The sequence below is a fragment of the Cyrtonyx montezumae genome, unplaced genomic scaffold (genome assembly GCF_038088225.1).
Source record: "Cyrtonyx montezumae isolate F1298 unplaced genomic scaffold, pur_monq_1.0 scaffold_2, whole genome shotgun sequence".
NCBI classification, from domain to species: domain Eukaryota; kingdom Metazoa; phylum Chordata; class Aves; order Galliformes; family Odontophoridae; genus Cyrtonyx; species Cyrtonyx montezumae.
In genome coordinates this window covers 14,862,700-14,884,581 of record NW_027071936.1, presented here as the reverse complement: position 1 = coordinate 14,884,581, position 21,882 = coordinate 14,862,700, and the positions used below count along the sequence as shown (strand labels likewise).

The 21,882-nt window shown below is 38.5% G+C and overlaps 1 protein-coding gene across 1 annotated transcript in view; it reads right to left on the bottom strand.

Moving 5' to 3' along the window:
- MMRN1 (multimerin 1) overlaps positions 1–21,882 on the bottom strand; it is a 37,250-nt gene that overhangs the window by 13,281 nt on the left and 2,087 nt on the right. Inside the window, exons 2-4 of the mRNA XM_065736068.1 lie at positions 9,973–10,095; positions 7,200–7,306; positions 1,912–2,010 (exon numbers count right to left, since the gene is read on the bottom strand). Coding sequence (XP_065592140.1) covers positions 1,912–2,010; positions 7,200–7,306; positions 9,973–10,095 — 329 coding nt within the window. The remainder of the gene's footprint in view (positions 1–1,911; positions 2,011–7,199; positions 7,307–9,972; positions 10,096–21,882) is intronic.

Here is a 21,882-nt window from a genome sequence, read left to right as displayed (position 1 = left end):
GTTTGCAGGGTTGGCAACCAGAGCAGACACTAATTCCAAACTGATCCCATTTGACTTAAAAATTACTGAAAAGAAATTAACATGGAGCTCTGAGGTTTCAGTTGGAGTTAATTTTAGATTAGGATTACTACTAAAAGTGGCTCTACTTAACACTTCATTGATCAGGCTCATTTTTTCATGAGTCCTGGCTGCCTGACTAGACAGCGTCTGCCTCCTTCCAGCAATGGGAAGATTATTCACACAATATAACTAAAGGGCAAGTATCTTCTCCTTTCTAATTCCCATTTGAAAACACTTCCACTTACCCCTATGCCATGTTCAGTCTTCTGCCTATGCTTCATTATTTTTCACATTACTATTAAAGTAAAGCGTGTATATGGCCATAAACACACAAATGCTCCGGTTGCTTAAAGCCATGTGGTGGTTTGTATTCTGACACACTGTTCACAAAGCACACATGACTATCCTGAAATCAGAGCAGTATAGCTGTAACTAGAGCACAAAAACATGATAACCTATCTTACTTTGTTCCTTGGACTGTTTTAGGATAAAAGACCATCAGATAGCTGATGAAAATACTAGAGTATAGCAGCTGATACTTATACAATAAGCCAATGTAGACATCCATAACTGAAAAAAACTCAGATTCCAAAGAATAAAAACAGGTGTCAAGAAGATACAATGAACATATCTTCTTTACTCTGTCTTCTCACGTCAGTGTTCTTACCACATATGCTACAAGCTTATATGACCATTTCAGTAACATTGCCAATTAACTTGATATAATTTGCCTTCAGAAGTTGACCTGACAGTCTCATACCTATCACAAGTTTAGACTCAAATTTCCAGACTATTTCTTTACTCAGACATTTCTTAAGGTGTTTATTTATGCATGATATGCTAATTAGTAGCAATTCTCAGATTACACAGACTTCCTAAATAATTCCGCGCCTCTACCATCTGAAAGAGAAGTAAACCCTGAAGTGATACAGGCAGCATAGTCTGCCAGTTACTTGAATATCTATAAATCACAAGTATACTTTCATGTTTCTTTAGAGCAAACATATTGTTCTAATTAACCATAAATATGAATATGATAAATCATGATGGTTTCTGCTCCCACTTCAGTGAGTGTATGAACAACAGGCACAGATAAAATTGCATTCTCACAAAAACTCACACAGAAGCATGACATTTCCTGGAACATTTGTGTCAGTAAACTTTAAAATCACACAACACAATGTAAGGAGATAAAAGGCAACAAGCATATCCAACTCTCAATAAACTTAAAAGATGGAGAGATCTTTCCTGCAGCAGTCACCTAATGTAACTTCTCATTGGGGACTGCGACTTCAGTATAAGAGGTACTGTTGCTTATAAGCTCCATCAGTGCAGAGCTCTGCACATAATCATTCAAGTAAACAGTTAGAAAATCTTATGGTCAGAAAAGAACATTACAGCTAGAAATAATGCATTAACATGCAGTCCCCAATATTTGTGGCAAAAAGTAGTATATTATCCTTGCTCAGTGATACAACAAATATTGATGGACTAATTTCAAGTACACAAAAGTTACCCTTGACAAAGCCTAAAGAATAACAATAGATTTTGAATAGAAGATAAACTTCTATAAGAGAAAAACTAACACAGTTGTGTATTCAGACAATTAACATCACCAGATTTTCTTTCACAACGCAATGCTGGTTTGCACTACTAGATTTCGCTTATTTCTCTGCTAATTTGTGTACTGGAATGATGTAGCAGTTGAAATATTCTAATAGAAGAAGTTTTCTTAGCTTAGTCATGCTAAGGAACTAGTATCTTCAGATTTGTCATCACACACATTCCTCTTCCTAACAATACCAGAGAAAGACAGTTGGCCTAAAGATGATATTAGCTCTAACAGCTGACCTGGCCCAGTAGGCTCCTGTGAAATTCCTGTCGTCCCCTCATTGATGGTTCTGCTGCTTTCAGCCTGAGTGCTGTGCAGAAGTGATTGATGATCTTGAGCTACGGGATGGACAAAAAGGAAAGGAAGCAAGTGAAACACCAAACACGAACAAAAGAGCATTCAGAATCAACTGCCTTCTCTATGCACTATACCAAATTCACCGAAACCAAAAGTAACAGCAGATGAGGCTTTACAACAGAGCATAGGACCACATCTAGATAAATACAGTGAATAGCCTTATAAATGGCTTCCTGACATTTTTGAGAGTTGGTGTTAGCACTAAGAGAAAAAAATTACACTAGAAAGACATGGAATTTTATTATTTAGAGAAAAAAACTGTAGGAAGACTTCACATCAATATAAAAGAGAAATAACAAAAAATGTCAGCAGTAATTATTTAATTTTTGCAGATCACAAGTCTTCAAACCTTACGTGCTTCTGAAATATGATGGTATACGCAGTACCTAAAAAAATGAAAATGATTTCAAAGCAATCAAATTCCAGACTCCAATAAGTATCACGTGAGACTTGCAGCATTAAAGGTCAGGAAGGGTGTGTGAGATGGTTAGTACTTTCTCTGGTCGTGTCAGATGAGATATTCTGTTCTTATTCTACATTTCAACTCAACAAACCAAGAGCACTTAACAAAAAGCTGGACTAATGTTATAACTCAGTGTTATAGCTGGGTAAATTGAGGTCCAGAAAAGTTTTTAATCCTAAAACATATGGGAAAACTGAAGGATCTGAGAAGTACAGCGAGAATTACATTTTCATTACCTCACTAGCCACTAAGCTTAACAGTGTCAGTTCGTTTCATTTAAGTGGAAAAGAATAAGATACGTACATGGTAGACAGTAAACTTTCTACTGTAAATTTCTACCAACTTTTATATGCTTGCTCAAGAAGCATTTCGAAGTGGCTATTGTTCCAGTCACAGCACATCTGAGGAATGCCACTTCGGTTCATAGGTTCATTAGGTTAGAAAGGACCTACAAGATCAACTTCAGCATATATGAATTCCAACTTCTCTTTCAATACAAGCAGAAGATCTTGGGTAAGGTGACATTTTTTTGCTGTTGAAATATTAAAACCTAGTCTGGTCATAACATGAGTTTCAGAACAAAATGCTATAAAAAAGAAATTTCATAACCCATCAGCCTCTTGGCAGCATGTACAACAACCAATAGATTATTATGTTAACAGATAAGGCACTTGAGAATGTAATTTAAGTGAGAAAGTAACAATTACAACAGAAACTCAACGTAAGTTACAAGACACACAGAAAATTTTATAAATCTACTGAAACTGATAAAAACACAATTCTCAGCTACTCATTCAAAAGCTTCTGTTATGTCTGTGGTGCAGTTATAGACAGGAGTTAAGTACTTGCATTCTGCCCAATTCAGTATACATCAGTTATCAGTTGCTGTTGTGATGATATAATCTATGACAAGGGAGTCAATTACTTGACTGTGATACAGACCACTGATCAATATCCTTATATTCTTTCATTACTGATCATTCAGTTGCCCTGAATATATTCACCACTGGTTCTGAAACAGACAGCAGCTTCACTTATTTTATCCAAAATAGCTTTCATCCTACCTATTTAATGAAGTGCTTCATTCACAAATTTACAATGCAGAATACTGAAGTCCTTACAGTTAATTTTATAAGCTTTAACAGCACCTAAGATGCATGCTTGTTTTACTAATTCTTTGAAGTGCAGATAACTCAACCCCGTACAACCCAGGACACAGATACCACTCTGCTGGAGGTAACCAGTAATGGAGCAAAACACCATGCTTTGTACTGCTAACAGCACCAAGGACTGTAACCAGTGATTCACATACAGAGACAACCGAAGAACAAAAACAGAAAGATGCACAGAACGCCTTGTACTGTACAGTCAAAAGTGCATTACTGTCTAATTGTCTATAAAAATGTGCTTGTCAGACAACCTTAGAAAATCAGGAATGCCGCTTGCAATACAAAGTCAGTACAGCCACTGGCAATACAGTTCCCTTTCACATCTTTCTTCTCAAGTGGCTCAGCTGTTTTCCAAAGTAATCTCTGACAGATCATACAGTGCGAAGCCTTTTGTGTTCATTGTTCCCACAGCTGAGATCCCCATCTTAGGAGCCAAAAAGCAGCAGATGAAACAGAAGCACTAGTCTCAGACACCAACACACATCCTTTAGCTAGAAACAGCCATCAAACGACTTGAGATGTGCTATGCTCAGTTAAAGCTAAACTGTGAAAATACAAACCCAAAACCAAACTTCGAGATCCACCCTATAGGCGTAATACACAAAAAGAAAGCAACACTTATTAAAAAGCCAAAACAAAAAATAAAGGCAGCATTTTTTGAAGGCTGAGTGATGAAGAGCTCCTCCAGGAGCTTCAGGGTATTCAGCATATCCCTATATAAGCTAAAGCACGCAGGAACCTAACACTAAGTTCCTATCACTGAATGCATCAGCCTACATGTATAATTTACTGTCACATGTATTTTTAATCAGTGGGCAAAATAATTTCAGAGAAGATTAAAAATATGAAAATCTGATCTGCTTCCCTCAATGTATTTTTGATTAGTCAGGAGAGCCTTAAGGGGAACCCCTCCAGGAAGTTACATAGTTTCTCCCTACTCCCTGTCTGAGCACTCCCCTGCTTCAAGACGAATTGTTAGCTTTAGTGTCTCCATCTCGTTCCGCACTGAGGACAGCACTTGGCTCGTTCGCAGAACATTTCACAGCCACCTGCTGGAGAAATGACATTGCTACCAAGCAAGACAATTCAGTACTAAGAAAGACTATGGTATTGTCAACCATTTTGAGAACAAGCCCTCTGCTCCAAGCCACAGTCAGGTTAGATAGAAGGGAATTACTGTACATCACTTCACTGCAAACCTGATACATAACACAATGTTCATAAACCATATAACCATGAATGAATTGCTATTTCCTTCTGACCTCAAAACACTGGGACACATCCTCTCCAGCTTAATGATGAAGCTTACCTACAACCCAAAGGTAAAAAGCGCTGCTTACTAATAATGATACATAACCAACTGCAACCAGGAACTGACAAGGCCTTCCACTTAGGCAGATTTTTTTGCTCTTACATCCACATTGTGCAGTCCCATTAAACTTAAATAAATTGTGTCCTATATTTTATTGTTAAGAATGCCATTCTTATCAAAGTGCATTGTCTATGGTGGACCAGGAGACATAACTTGTTCAGCTCATTAACGTCTCACTGCCACATGGAAGGTGGAGTTCAAAACAGTGATACAAACACCTTTCCAGTGTTTTTTCTGTCTTACTGACTAATTCGTTACCTGTAGAAGCACCTGCAGTCAGTCAGTAACAAAGGGACTACCAAGGAGAGCTTGCAGAAGTCCAGGAATACTTAACACACGGTGACAAGCTTCTCTCCTGCCTAGACTGTCTGAGACCATTAGGTACGATTTAACCTGATTCCAGAAAAAAGTTGATTTGAAATTTCTCCTGCTCTTGCATTTGCTTCAATCAACCCACAGCACAGTAATAGTGACTTCCCAGGATCTAAAACAAATCATCAGAATAACCCAGTTCCCTTACCTCACTAGATGGTCATATTTTCAAACAGATGAAGTTCAGAAGGGCCAAGAGTAGGTCTCAAGAACTCTAAAGAATCACTGTCCAATTTTACAATGTCTCTCTCCCTGCTACTGTAGAAACAGAGCACGTGAAGACAAGGCTACCAGGCTCCCAGTCGTTCAGGTTCAACGGCTGATGTCCCTCCATGGGAACTGAATAATATAGGCAGGGCCTGTACTAGTGTTCTGCTCCTCATGGGAAGAAGCATTCCAGAAACGGGGAAAAAGAGCACTTCTGACATAACACCTTTCATTCCAATCTCTTTAAGCACTTACAAAAGCACTGATTAATTAAATATGCCAATGCTCTTAGGAGTTAAGTGTCATCTCCATTTTCTGGATGAATAGGCTTGGATATGCAGATTTTAAGTGGCTTCCCCAAGTTATTCAGCAAGTCAGAAGAGGTTCGAGAACAGAAACCAGCAGATGATATTCCAAGCTCACCCCTCTAAAATTTGACAATGTATCCCTTTATTCTTACTTGCACAAATGCCACTGCTATTTAATAGCTTTTTTCCTGGTCAGTGCTTCCATGTTGCTTTGATGTCTTTTCAATTTTATCAGCAGTACTCCACCCCTTTTGCAAGCATTTTTAAACCTATTTTTGGTAACACTTGCGCTTAGTAAAAGCAAGCTTTTAAGACATCTGATCCACACTCATTGGACAGCCTTGCTGACTGCCTCTGCCCTGTGTCAATAACTGATTCCACGCTCAGCTGCACAGAAGAGAATACTACGACCACTGAGGTTCAGGCTTTTCATCATTGAAATTCCCTCCTGGATGTGAACAGCAGTGCTTTTTCCTCATTTTTCCACATTAATTTTTAATCACAGCCCCTTATTTACCATTGCTGATTGAACTCACTATCACATGTAATAGCTTTTCTTGTAATATTCATTCATTTAAAATATGTATGCTGATGCTGTATCTTATTTTTCAAGGGCAGCTTTAAGGCCAGCAGCAAAAAAATCTATATATAGCTGTTACACAGATGTTAAACTACAGTATGTTAACATACGTTTGATCACCAGGGCAGGGGTAAAGAGTTCTGTTCTGACAAAAAAAGCTAAACTTACACACAAATCACACAATATCAAATAAAATACAATCACCACTAAACTGAACTATTCCCTACCCAATTTAGAGGCAAACAAAGTTAGTACATTATTTTACAGCATGTGTGAAATGTATTCTTAGAGACAAACTAAAAGCCAAAAGGGTCACAGTGCGGCAGATGAATTTTATAACAAATATTCAACGGAGGACCTGGGTTTAGTATTCCAGCGCTGCAAGTACTGAAAGGTCAGAAGTAGAGAAGCCCTGAATACAAACTCCATATTTCAGCAAAATCGAATGAGGCTGAAGATGTTATGAGTTTTGAAGAGAAAGAAGGGAAATGACATTTTGCTTAAGCTGCTCTGGAAGCTCACGTGCAACACAGAGTAAACACTCCAAAGCATTTTAGTCTACCATGCATTTTCCCTGGTTTTGAATTAACAAAAGGAACCACAACACTTCTTATCAGAAGCATTTTGCTTCCATATAAGACTATATTGCTTTCTTCTGTTAAAACAGATAAGTTTCAAATCAGTACAGCTCTCACCCACCTCTTGATTGGCAGTTAAGCCCACCATATCCAGGACAGCACTTCCACTCCAATGATGTTACTATTTTATGTTCAACTTTATAGGCTTGGTGTGTTGTTGTCTGGGACCTGTAACACAAAATTGTTTTAAACTTTTTTCATGTAATAATATTGGAGATGCAAGATCAGTGTATATCTGCATTACATTTTTTTTTAATATAACCTCTCTTAAAAAGCTTGAAACTGAAAATGAAGCCTAACTACGAGCTGGTGTTCCAACATCAGGGTGTTAGCATTGCAAACTTCAGATAATCTAAGTAAACATCACATGCCTTTAAGATCTGCTTAGTGCTGTCAGGTTTCTTCCTTGAGTATACCACCCAGGAATGAAATATCACTAATTGCAATTAATAACCATTAAACTGGACAGAGCACATGAAATAAACAACTGTGGAATCATGTTACTGTTGAAATCATAAAGAAAAAGAACTACTGAAGAATATCTACTATGCCAGTCCTTTTTAAGTACATATTAGAAGATCCCCATTTCTGATAGAACACATCCTGGGCTGCACCAAGAAAACTATGATCAGCAGGTCAGGGGATGTGATTCTGCCCCACTGCACCGATCTCGTGAGACCCCACCTGGAGTACTGTGTCCAGTTCCAAAGCCTCCAACAAAAGAAGGACATTGAGCTGCTGGAGTGGCCACAAAGACCATCAGAAGGCTGAAGCATCTCCCCCGCAAGGACAGGCTGAGAGGTGGAGCTCTTCAGACCGGGGAAGAAAAGGCTCCAGGGCGACCTTATAGCAGCCTTCCACTACCTGAATGGGGACCTCAGGAAAGCTGAGGATGGACTTTATATAAGGGCATGTAAAAAACAAATGAAATGAAACGGCTTAAAACTGAAAGAGGGTAGATTTAGATAAGATATCAGGGAGAAATTCTTCACTAACTAAGTGGTGAGACATTGGAACAGGTTGCCCAGCAAGAGTGTGGATACCCCTTCCCTGGAGCCATTCAAGTTCAGGTTGGATGAGGCTTTGAGCAACCCGGCCTATGGCAGACATACCTGTCTGTAGCAGGAGGGTTGGTACTTGATGGCCTTCAGGGTCCCCTCCAGAGCAAGCCATTCTATGTTTGACTACTTTGAACACAATTTTAGACAAATGATAAAACGCATAAATTTCCACTTTAAGTTGAAGCAAGTAGGGGATAGCTATGCAATTGTGATACCCCAGTTCTTCCTGATAAAGTACTTAACTGCAGAGTCAGCAGCAATTTTGTTTCAGTATTCCAGCACATTCTGCATGTCCCAGCTACCATCACTTTTCAGCTTTCTCAAGACCATTTAGAATGACTACATAGTGAAAGAGCATACTGAAGAAACATACTAATGCATGTCTATTAGCCTCTTTTAAACACTATGTTTTAATCAAACAGGAATAGAGTAGTTGTGCTAGTTGCTATACACTACCATGAAAAGTCTTCAGATATCAAGAAATACTCAAATATAGCTACAGATCCCTTTCTGACACTAACCTTGGCAAAACCCCTCCAGAAAAACACAAATGTCAAAACTGCCAGACCAAAATAAACACTCTTAAAGAGTTTCTTAAAAAAAACACATCCTAGTTTTACAAAGTAGTTTATCTTGTTAGCCACTCATAAGGAGTGCACTACTATATTCGTATAGCAGACGTGCATACCCCCCCAATCTACTCCGCCGCTGGTAGAAGAAATTTTCATCAGTAATAACTCAAAGATCAGAGTGAAATGAAATCAAGGATGCTCTCATCAATTCTTTCACTGTATAGGTGCTCTTATTTTATGGTAAAATGGCCTTGTACTGTATTAGCATAATCAATTCCTGAAAGCACTCAAAAATGAAGTGTCCATGAAAGGAGTTAATCAATAAGAAGTATTTCAGAAATAACTTTCCACATAGACAAGGCCCAGAAGCATATATAGCTAACTAAATTACTTGAGCAGCCCAAGGTGATTATATTAAAAAAAATTAGTAAAAAAGAAAAAAACTCAGATACTGGAAGTCTACCAAATTGATTGAGAAAAAAACAGCTGGCAGTACATCAACCACAGGGCTCATCCCACAATTTTGAGGATTTCAGAGCTCATTATATTATATTTCATAACTCATATTTCAGAGCCCCCTAATCCTAACGATATTTCTGTTCCAGGCTTCACCTCAAATTTTAAGTACACTCCGCCCTACCATCTAGAGGACAATTTTGAGAAGAAGCTGATTTTTGAGAAGCTTCTGAAATCTCACAAAGGAAAATCATGTTTTAACCTTTGCTTTGCTGCTTCTGTTTCAAGCTGCCATTTTCCAGTTCCACATGTTAAAATCAATTTACTATTGAATTCTTATGTTTGAAGAAGGCAGCAAGTCACACCACAAAGTACCATCTGAATAAGTTCCAAGTTGTTATTTACAAACTCTATCTGGGCTAATAACTTCCCTGGATTTGCTGCCTGGACAACAAAGTTGTGACATAAACCAGAACAGCTAAGTATTTATGCTACTCTGAGAAAACCTTTTACACCAGCAACACAATCCACAAGCTTGTTACGTTGCACAAACATCACAGGGTATGTATGGTGGAACTCGAGCACAGTTCCAGGAATAGGTTTAGGAGGGTTTTTACACTAGTTAAAGCAGCATGTTTTACAAGATCTGGAAAAGTGCTATCTTGCTTTGCTTTCAGAAGCTGTGGTTGTATTCATTAGGTCGCTGGTGAAAATTAGTGCACTCTTTCCTCTTAGTTCTACACACCTCTGAGCACAGGATCCAAATATGCCAAGTAAGCATGGCTTCACTCTGCCTGATGAGAAAGTTTCCAGGTTGTCTACTACGACTGTTGGTACGAGTCTCGTATGGATGTAAGCACACCAGTTTCTGTAAGAGATAGAAGGTAGCAGATTAAATTACAACACAAATAACATTTTGCACAATATGCTGAAAGGTTATACACTGCAGGAAGTTAAACCTATCCCTAATTGATGGGTTTTAAGTCATGAAAACAATTGCTTCTCCCTTGGACTGCTAGTGTAGTTTTTGGTAAGTAACTAATTCTTAATGCTTCAACTAACTATTAACAACAAAGACAACAGACTTAATTCTAAAACTCTAAATATATTTATATGTAACAGACTTTCTCAGTATACATCTACGTAGTACCAAACAAGCTTTTCAGGACTGCAGTAATAATGAAAAATACCCCTACATTTCAGATAATATGAACTCCCTCCAGAAGTGCGATTGTTTAACCAAGCTTTTAGTCACCAATAAATATCATTTGATGGGTATTCTTACTCTTCCTTCCTCTCCCCAGAAATACACTGAACACATACAAAGTGTGTTTTTCTGTGCACAGCAAGGTCGAAGGCAAACATAATTCTAACATGACATAGTTCTGCTCCTGGATATGCAACTGGCTTTTACTCCCCTCCACCCCCTGGAAAGAAGTGATATTAGAAAAAAAATGCTGACTGCAGAGCACAAAGTGGAAGAACATGAATGTGAGGCCACAGTTTTCAAAGCAATATCTGGTGGCTGGAAGAAACTTTTAAATCCAATTACAAAAACAGATAGATTGGTAGAAGATGCAATAGAGAAAAAAACTAAGTAGAATTTATTATTTGAATAATTGCTCAGGATGAATTCGTGCAGTAAAAATCATGCCTAAAGACCATTGGCACTCTTAGAATCAGAAGTATGTAAACAATGGGACAAGTTTCTGAGACTTTTGGCAAGGTCACTCAGCTAATGCTAAACAGGAAAAAAAAGCAAGCTGCCACATATTGAGAAGACATACTGTTATAGATCTTATAAAGCATTACTTAAGAGAAATTAAAGACTAGTCAGCTTTCTCAAGAAGCAGTTTAGCAGCATAGTCTTATATGAAGCCATAATAGACATTATATGCATCAAGGAGAAGGTAGTTAAATAGGGAGATTAGAATTAAACTACAAAAAATTGTCTAGTTCCAGTAATAAACCTCAAGTTCACTCTAATAATGTATTGAAGTAATAAGCCTGAAGTCAATTATCAAGAACCGCATGAAATTCACCATACTTAACTTTCAACTAATTGTCAAAACAAGCCTTTTAATACAGTCTAAGCCATAAACAAAGACAAACTCTTATTTACAACCTAAATTTACCATTAGAGTAACACGGAACGATTCAGGTTGGAAGAAACCTCTAACATGACGAAGTTTCCAGTCCCGCTGCTGCAGATGGGGCTGCCACCCACCAGCTCAGGCTGCCCAGGGTTCTGTTCAGCCTGGCTTTGAACATCTCCATGTCTGGGTCATCCACAACTTCTCAGGGCAGCCTGTGCTGGCGCCTCATCACCCACTGATGAAAAATTAACATCCACCCCACACCTCCTCTCTTTCAGTTTAAAACCATTCCCCCCTTGTTCTTCCAGTATCTGCTTACGCATAAAGTCTATGTCCCTCCTGTTTACAGGCTCCCTTTAAATACTGTAAGGCCCCAATGAGACCTTCCCAGAGCCATCTTATCTCCAGGCATAAAAAAAATTAAGCTCTCCTAGCCTTTCTTTACAAGAGAGGCACTCCAGCCCTTTGATCATCCTTGTAGGTCCTCAGGACCTCTTAGGTCATGCCATTATTCCCATGCTGAAACATATTACTGTCTTGACAAATTAACAACAATATAGCGTTCCAGTTGTAGGGCTGATGTACTTACAATTACCTCCACACTACTAATTGCATATCAGACCTGAAAGCTTAGCTTCCAGTATCACTGTCTGATGTTAACTCTTGCTTCCAGTTCTTATCGCTTTACTCAAGTTAAAGAGTCCAATGAGTAAATATTTACATTACCCAGATTGTCCTAAAATTCACTAAGTCTCCCTAAGCAGCTTAAAGCAGAAATCAAAGTACACAAACTCACACAAAAACCATAGGAACACAAAACAGCATCAGACCCTGTCCTTAAGACCTATCATTTGACTTCCAAAATATGAACACGACATTTGTGTCAGAACGAGTTCTTCCCTTGGAGAATGATTCCTGACATACAAGATGCTAACTGAGGCCAACAGATGGAGCATCCCAGTATTTCTGCTGCCAGTGTCATATTGCAGTACTCCCTCACATAACACATTGTTTAACTGGTGAATACCATAGGTTACACAAAAAGGGATTTTTAGTTCATCTCCTTGATCATACTTTACCTGCTTACTATGCATTTCTGTGAAATTTTTCATTAAATAATTCTTTCTTCTTTAGATATAAACAGGCATCGCTTTTGCTTGATGCTTCCTGTATGTTCTGTTTCCTCTATCTCTAGCCTTTTGTATGCATGTGTATTGAATAAATATTTGCTAAAGATCTAAAAGAGTTTTCAACTTTAACCATAAACATCACATAAACTTGTCATTGCCTCTGTGGAAAAAAGGAGCATCTTCAAGAAACAAAGCCGGTAGAATAAACATGGGACAAGCTTCTTGAATATTTACAAAAGAATCAAAAAATGACTTAAAGCACTACTCCAGTTGTGACATCGAGATCTTATACAATCCCCTACTTGCTAAGGACACAGACAAGCAGCAATAACTAAATTGTAGTGACGCTTCTGTTTAAATGTTGCCAACAGTTAGCCATATAGACAGCTGATAGCTCTACCCTTTCCAGTCCATCTGTTCAGCAGCAAAAGAACGCTTGATCTGAATGGATCTCCCCCTTCTACAGGAGCAGGGCATAATAACCCTTGCCCCAGGGTAGTAGTTACAGCCCTAACCCTGTCGGAGCTCAATAATTGTTTAGATAATCCTCTCAGACATTGGGTCTGAATTTGGAGTAGCCTTGCAAGGAGTCACAAAGTGGAACACTGAAGTTAAAAATAAAACATTCGTATATGAATGAAATATTGAACTTTCCTCAACAAACGCAAAAAGCAGTGTTAGTCCAGAATGACCAAAGACTATTAAAGAGAAGCTTCAACTGAAGATAATGTCTTGCTTACAATTTGATCTCAACATGGAGAAGGTAAAAATCTACATCCCTGAATAAATTACAGCAATTAGCAGATGGCATATCAGCTCTGATCAAAAGACATCCAAGATGATAACAGTAGTCCAGTACTACATTGCTTTCACTAGCAAGTTATCTATCTAAAAGGTGAGGAGTTATGAGCAAATGGCAGCTAGGTGCTTCACCACACGTGAAGATCAAGAACAAATAAAAAAACATAACTTTAAGGGTTGGAAGGAACCTGTGCAGAACTGGACTACTTCAACCTACAATGAGCGAGCACTGTAGTTAAGACTTCAGCTGCTAGCTACCTCACCCACCTCATTACCCCCACACGCAGCAACTTCAGAAATCAGAAGAAACTGGGAGCAAGCAGAGGACATAGCAGTCAGTGATGATCTTTAACAAAGTGCAAACAGGAGAAATAGTTTCAGAAACTGGATTCCAGTTAACAATTAGCAATTGTAACCAACAAAGAGAAATAAAGGAAAACAGACTTTAAAAGCAACTGTAATCCACAAAGCCCTTAAGTGCAGAAAGTCAGTTTAAAGCAACAAAACTAACGAAGTCATCATCTAAATGTACTCATTATCATTACTATTAACAGCATCTAATTTCAAGATAAAAGCTACTGGAATTTTCCCATTTAGACACACTTTTCAAGGAAAAAGCAATATAAACCCTAAATTTATCAGGCAAGAACATCTGTTTGTTTATAAAGATAATCTCAACTCAATCTCCAGTCCTGCTGATCCTTTCCATTTGCCAAAAACATAACACAACGCAAACAGAATATTTCTACTTATAATATTTAACTCATTCTTACACTGTATGAGTACAGTATCTGTGTCACCTGCGGTACTCACAAGGGCCCAGCAATCTTAAGGCTTAATTAGAGGAAACTTAACAGCAAAAGAACTCCTGGTGCGACTCCATTAGATTTAAGCTACCAATGAATTAAGCTCATTAAGAGATATTAAGAACCTAAGCAGAAATTTGGAATCAAATGGACTGAATAAACAGATTTGAAAAGAAGAAGAAACATGTTGTAGCTCTTCCTCCATGCTACATTAACCCAAAAACAGAACAGAAGACAACTGTTAGCAAAACAGAAACTTAAACCTTAAAACCCTCTATAACCTCCGCATAACAATATAATCCAGATCAGCAACACAGGCCTTTTGACCCAAAGATTTTGTCTAGAGCTGCAGCAGCATCTTACTTCTTTTCCATTAGGGTTGATATAAATCAGGAAAGCTGTAATTAAGAACAAAACAACATCCTCACACTGTTTAACAGAGATACAGCCTGGAGAGAGCAGTGTTGAGTCCTTAGCTGTAATAAAGCCCTTGAAAAAGATGTCACCCTTCTCTCGAAAGTACTGGTCAGCAAAACTATTGGTAGCAAGGTGGTGGAGACACCTTTGAGTCTTGAGAAAAATGAAATGTGGACTGGAGACAACTGTGTGAAGGAAATCTTCCCAGAGCTATTGTAAAGAAGAGCTGCCCACACACTTCCTCACTGGCAACCAGTCTTGTGCACAGGTTACACAAGTACAACACTTAATGGTTGACAGAAAGAAAACACTATCTCTAAAGGCATCGGGGGAATTACTGCAATGTCTCCCTGTGTTTAGCTGACTCATTCACGGTGCTTTGCATCAGCCTCACGATAAGAAGACACACCGACTTTAGGCAACGTTTTACAGCTTCAAACGGACACGACTTCCAGCAAAGAGCAGCTTCCTTATGTCTGTGAAGGCAAAGCGACTGCGGAGGTCTGCCCTTCAGCGACTGGCTAAAGGACCAATAAGAGCTAACGTCTCAGCAACCGCCAGGCGCTGATTTTCGCTCAAGCCGGCACGGAGCGCTACCGTACCATGCCGGCAGGTGGCGACCAATGCCCGCAGAAAAGGGACCAAGCCCAATGCCTTCATCCTTCCACCTCTTTCTGTCTCCTCCGGCCTTAAGTTTGGTCAGACTGAGTAGAGTATATTTGCTCCCTGAAATACAGCCCAGAGAAGTTGTGCAAACACTGGCCTGATATGGCAACTCTTGGAGCAAAAGGCACAACTGAATCAGACTCAGAGCAGCCTACTATAGTCTCTTGCTATGAGCAATAATTTAGACTAGAGACTGCATCAGATACTCTCCCATTTGATTGACTATGTTTCTGTAAGCCAAGGCTCTTATGTGTACTACAGGGAATGTAATTGCTCTTCTAACTAAAGCAGCCTAAAAACACGCATATTAATTCAAATACTAACACTGTGTACAGTAAAACAATCTTTATGCATAAGAATTTTAAGTTACAACTCAACCCCGTCCATAAAAGCATTACATAAAAATCCTGATTTTAAGAGAAATAAAAGCACATTGCATTTTAAAAATGCTTTAAGGGTCCTGTCAAGTTTCATTGAATAGAGATACATTGACTACCCGCAAAAGACTCCAATAAAAGTCTGAGAAAGTACCCTATAATGCTATAACAGGATGAAAAGTAACACATAAAGAGCAGGATAGCAAATTCTTTAGGTACAACGAATGAGAACAAGTCCAAAAGAAACAACAACAAAAATAAGGGAACTACTTACCTCCAGACCTCAGATACACAGGGACCTCTAACAAGAGATGGCCTTTCTTCCACTGACAACCTTTAAATGAAGTCTGGGAAGGTGTGGATCCTGGCTCCACCCCTTCCAGTCACTCAGGTACAATGCATGCACCTGAGCTCCCCTGGGTTGGCCCTGCCTTCCCACCAGGTGTGCAATCACTGTTTCAGGCCAGGATTTAGCATTTGTGCTACATATCTTGCTTTTCCTTTCCTTATTCTTTTTTTTTCTTATTATCTTGCTTTCCTTCTTTATTTCCATCCTTTTTTAAAATTGATTGATTTACTTTTCTCTCTCTGCCTCTCTTAATATTTCACAAGAGAGCAGATTATTGCTCCAGTAACTTCTCTTGAAATCTACTAGATGACAGGACACTTTTTTTAAATACTAGCAATGTTAATATTAATAAGCAATTTGTAATTGTAGCCCAGAAAACCAACCATATCCTGGACTCTATCAAATGACTTGAGCAAAAGGCTGAAGGAGATAATTCTCCCCCTTTACACCATTGTTGTGAGATCCCACCTGCAGTACTGTAGCACCAACAGTACATGGATCTGTTGGAGCAGGACTGGAGAAGGCCCACAAGGATGAGCACCTCTCCTGTGAGCAAGGGCTAAGAGAGCTAGAGTTGTTCAGCCTGGAGAAGAGAAGGCTCCAGTGAGGCCTCACTGTGGCTTTTTTAAACAACTATTAATTTTGAATGGAATGAAGTGAGATTTTGTTCAAACGTTAGCAAGAAATCCTTCGCTCAGAGGTTGACGAGGCACTGGCACAGGCTGTACAGATAAGCCTTTCTATCCCTGGAAGTGTTCAGGGCCAGGTTGGACAGGGCTCTGGGCAACCTGATCTAGCTGAAGTTGTCACAGCCCAAAAAGCAGGGTTATAACTAAATGAACTTGAAGGTCCCTCCTTACCCAAAACATTCTGTGAGTCACTGAATCTATACTAAATTCTGTACATTTACATGAACATCCTCTATCTTCAAATGAGCATCAGGTTTCTTTTCAAAATACAAACTGTAATTCAAACAGGAATTATCAACTTGAACTATGAGTGGTTGATTTTCTACACGCACTGCTCACCTTCCTTAGTTCTGAAACGTATGAATATACTAATCACAGCTGAAATAATAATTCAGTAGAATGACTGATTTTGTCCATACACATGAAGAGATCTGCTTTCCTGCTGACTGGAATAGCAAAGCTGGACAGCCTTGAAGAAATACAGTTGATATGCAGTCCACTAAGTGACAGTAAAATGTTACAGGCTATGTTTTCAACACTGGAAAGCAGCTGACTTGTTGACAATGAAGTACCACGTAGAGGGAGCCAGACAATTTGAATCATCTTTTGTTATGTGGCTGTTTGGTGTTTTGTTTTATTTTTTTGCAGGATTCAGGGTTCTGACATTTTGTCCTGCCTATTGCCTACTACAAAACAATTTCTACTCCCATTGTTCATTTCCTTTTCTTTTTGGTACATACAGTGCAGTAACCTTGGGCTGTGAATAGACTCTTGGTGTCATCCAAGCTTTTATTTACCATAGTGAAAACGTGTTCTACCTCATAATGCAAAAATTAGTTAACAATTTCCACTTCGCTAGCACTTCACCAGTCTGTCTTGGCACTAAAAAAAAAAACTGTCTAGTTGCATACCACCTAAGCTGTCTCAAGACTACTCATACTACACTGCGTTAGCCCCTCAAAATAGCTGAGCTATCTCACAGATAGAATTTAGACTTTTGAGCATAAAACGAGCTTACTGGGTGAGAAGCATCCAGAAAAATATATTTGGAAAAAAAAAAAACAGTAAAAACAGTCAAACTTCTCTTATAAAGTGTGATAGCTGTGCATTTGCCCCTCTGGGAATAAAATTAGTTTATCAACAACTAATTGGCCCAGAGAGTAGAACTCATCAAGATAATTCTAGTCTAGTTTACTGACACTGCTGCTCAGATGACCTCAGTGGTAACCAATTTGCTGCTTTATAAGTCTTTCTCTAATCTCTGAAGAATTAGAGCACTCTTTATCATTATTAACTTCATGTGGAGAAATGCTGACCAAAACAAACTAAGACTCCAAAATGTTAAAAGAATTTCCCATCCCAATTGAAGAAACAAGCACTCTTTTTAATCTGTTCATAATGTGGTTTTGGCAGCTTTCCTTATATACCTCCATTAAACAATTCAACTGCTTTGCTATTTGCTTTGTACCCAATTTCCCCTTACTCATGCAGAGCTGTCTTTATTCTGTCACGGGCTGACTTCCATGGAGCCCTTGAACAACAACAGAAAAAAATTAAAAAAATCTGAGCCTAAATCAGTAAAATTAAAGGTGATTTTTTTCCTCATGACCTACAGCATCACTTACTTGCATTGCCACTTATCAAGACTGTAACATAGAATACGTGTGTTGGGATGTAGCAGGAAAACTGCCTTTTAAAACATTTGCATTCTCAATACAGCAACACAAATAATACTTTTGGAAAATATGGGTCACTTCGCTGCTGTTCTTTTCTTTGTCGTATCTATTCCAGGAACTAGAGCAACAGTTTTATAAAGTGTTAAACATAACAGGAATTGTGAGAATGCCTATTTTCTAAGCAAATTTGAGCAGATTTTTCTGGTGAACCTTAAATGAAACGCTGTAGAAAAAATTACAGTTTGCAGTGACTGGGAGCTAAATCCTAAACCTTTGTCCAGTTCATTAGGGTAATCCTAATCTCTGCAGTGGGATGGAGAGATGTCAGGGCTGGCAAACAATCTGGTCTTAATCCTCACTCTTTCCATGATAGATGAAACAGTGGCAACAAAAATAAGCTCAAGACTTAAAACAGTAGGTATTGTAACAAGTTCATAGGAAACACTTACTGTATTCATTAAAATTATATAAAAGTCACATGCATAGTACTGCCTTATCTGAATCTGATCCCAGAAAAATTAACAGCCAAAATCAAAGGAGGCTAAGAAAGAAATGCAAAGACACATTTTCACAGACCTCTGTAATCTTTCTGTGCATAGAGGAGCAATGGAAAAGATTTCCTCAATGCATGAGATATTTGCTATGAACAGATAGAAACAAAATGTCTGAGAATCACATGAACCCTGTGGGTCAGTTGCCCTGTACTAGTATTGCTGTACAGCGTACAGTGCTACATAATCTGCATGATGTGCTAAGAATTACATTACTTCACACCAATACTCTCAATTTCCTATTAGCTCCCCCTGACCCCCCTTCATTCTACATATGAAATAGCAATAAAATAGTGAAGGAGGGTACCTGAGTTAGTAATTTCCTTAGTTGTTTTTTTTTGTTTGGTTGGTTGGTTTGGTTTTAAGGACTACAATAGGAATAATGCTACATTCATCATGTTCAGATAAATCAAATTGTATACTCACAGCCATACTTGAGAATTACCTTAAAAATGCTACCGGAAAATAGAGTACCGTTGAAAAAAATATTCTGTATGGCTGGAATACATGCTGGAAGACTATGAAGGCAAAGTACCATCGAGCGTATTCTGACATTTAGCCACGAAGGCACCCCCAGCACTTCTGTATAGTATTCTCTCTCCCAGCCCTGGTCAATACACCTCGCAAGGCAGGAAACATGAGTCACGCGTGAGCTTTAATTATTGTAAATGCACAGTGATGCAAAAGCTTAAGAAATCCACTTAAGAATCTTTCTTTCTACTCCATTAAAAAGCATCATGATCAAAAGAACCTTACATTAGCCAGGCAATTAAATCAGGTCTCTATGTTTCTTCAATATTTGAACCATCTGCTAAGCTGAACCAATCATTTAAATTTACCTGTTGTATGGGAACTGCTGAATCACGGCCTGAACCACTGATTGGTCACCTGAGGTGAGCACCAAGTCAGCCATGGGGGCACAGGTGAAGGTGATATACCTGTGTGGGTGGAAGGGGTGGAGCCTAGTTCCTCCTCTCTCAAACCCCATTTAAGGGCTGACCACCACCAGGGAAGGATCTCTTCTTGGAGATCCCTCCCATGTGGAGTCCTCTGCGAGCCTTGTCATCTTAAAGGTGAGCCATCTTCTCTTTTGTATTACCTGTATAACTGTTTGTATAGAACTACTTAAAATATACCATCTTCTATACTATTCCCTGGTGGAGTATCGTCATTAGGAGTTATTTACTCTACACCTGTACACTAAGAACTCTGCCAGGTGGATAAAAGGAGAAGCAATTTCTGGGGAGAAATATCTGCTGAGACCCCAGGTCTTGAGAATGAAATAATTCAGCATTTCTACCACATGTGACAGCCAAGCAAATCTGTCCCTGGTGTTGGCTTTATTAAGCCATTCTGTGGTTTGTAATAGGATGCCATCACCTTGCTGCTATGAATGGTAAAGGCAAGAGAAATCCACAAAGGCCCTCCTGGATTCCTGATGATTGGAAATGTTGCAATAAGCACTAAGAGAATCGAATAATAAAGAGTAACTGAAAAAGTGCAGAGACAACATGGTTAACTTGGAGCCTAAATGAATGTCTCGTGCATTCCAGAGCCGCCTTGAGTAACAATAAATAAAACAGTGTCCAGAATGGAATATGCTTCTGATCCACTCCGTAGCTTTACTGTCATTTAAGCTGTTTTACAATACAAAGAAATACAATTCTCTCACCTTCACAGGCTGAAAAATAAGTATCATGTGAACTCACCTGAAAGCAACTTATCATCAAATAAGACAAGTGACACTAAGTGTGTGTTAACAACTGACTTCTACAAAACTTGTAAAAAAAAACACCCTCTGCTAGAATTTTCCAGCTTTGCTTTAGCTCATTCTCTCAAATCCCTGGAAGTGTTAAAGAAGATTGGAGAAATGACACTTAGGGACATGGTTTAGTGGGTGCATTAGGGATGGGTTTATAATTGGACTTGATGATCTTAGAAAAGTCTCTTCTAACTTGGATGATGCTAATATTCTATGTATTTAGCCTTACTCCATCACTGTTACCCTACCAAAATTATTCCTAGAACTATTACATGTGTACATAAAGTCATTTTAGTAATCTAAGGCAGGGCAAACGAAGGGATTTCATTTTGTAATTAAGTAGCAGAGCACACAACCTCCTTCACAAAGAGGTTAATAGGGTAAATAATTTGTTGCAGTTGGCACATATTAAGCCTCATGGATAATCTGACATCCCTGGATAGCCTCCAACAAAATGTTTATTATAGATCATGAACTACTTTATAAATTAATTACACATATATATTTAAAGACTCAATCTGATTGATTTTTCTTCCTCATGTCTCTTCCTGACCTCCACATTATTTTTTTTTCCTCCTTGTATATGGAACCATTTAACATCAGCATTTCCACACACGTTAGCACAAAGGGTTGCCATGGAAGATTACAGAATCATGTGGTTTCTACAAGGTAACCTGAAAATTCAGGCTGGAGTACACTCTCAAAGAGTTCCTTGAACTCAAAATTAAAGCCAAACAACTTATTTCTTACAAACTTCCTCAGAGAAAGTATACTGTGAAACATATGTATTCTGCTCATGACTCATCATGCTGCATTCAGGTATTAAATAAGTACATGGACATTTCTTTGAAGTTTACTTAATAGAAACTTAACAATAACACAGTTAATTTGCAATGAAACAAACTAAAAAGGAGAAAGATACAAATAAAAGTAAACATGCTACAAATGGACGTAGTGTGTAGTCAATAACACCTACACAAAAAATAAGACAGTTATGCTTTTATGCAGTTTCTCAGCAGTAGTTTCTAAGGTACTTCACGGCAGTTATTGGAAACTGTGAGTAAATACATCTCGGCATTTTTTTTCATGTCTTTACTGAAAAATAAAGGAGTTGCAAGAGCCCTCACTATTCATTCAAGTCTAATTCAAAGGGAGAGGGAAAAGGAGCAGCAAGGTGACTTAATTCACGGTCTAGGTTGGTGATAAATCTGAAAGAAAAACTCAGATCACACTGCTCGTAAAAACACTTGTTTACAGCAGAATGACGAAGCTTAAAAATGCAATAGTCTTTACGTGAAAAGGATCAAACAACATCTAGCTTAGAAAAGGGAGTGG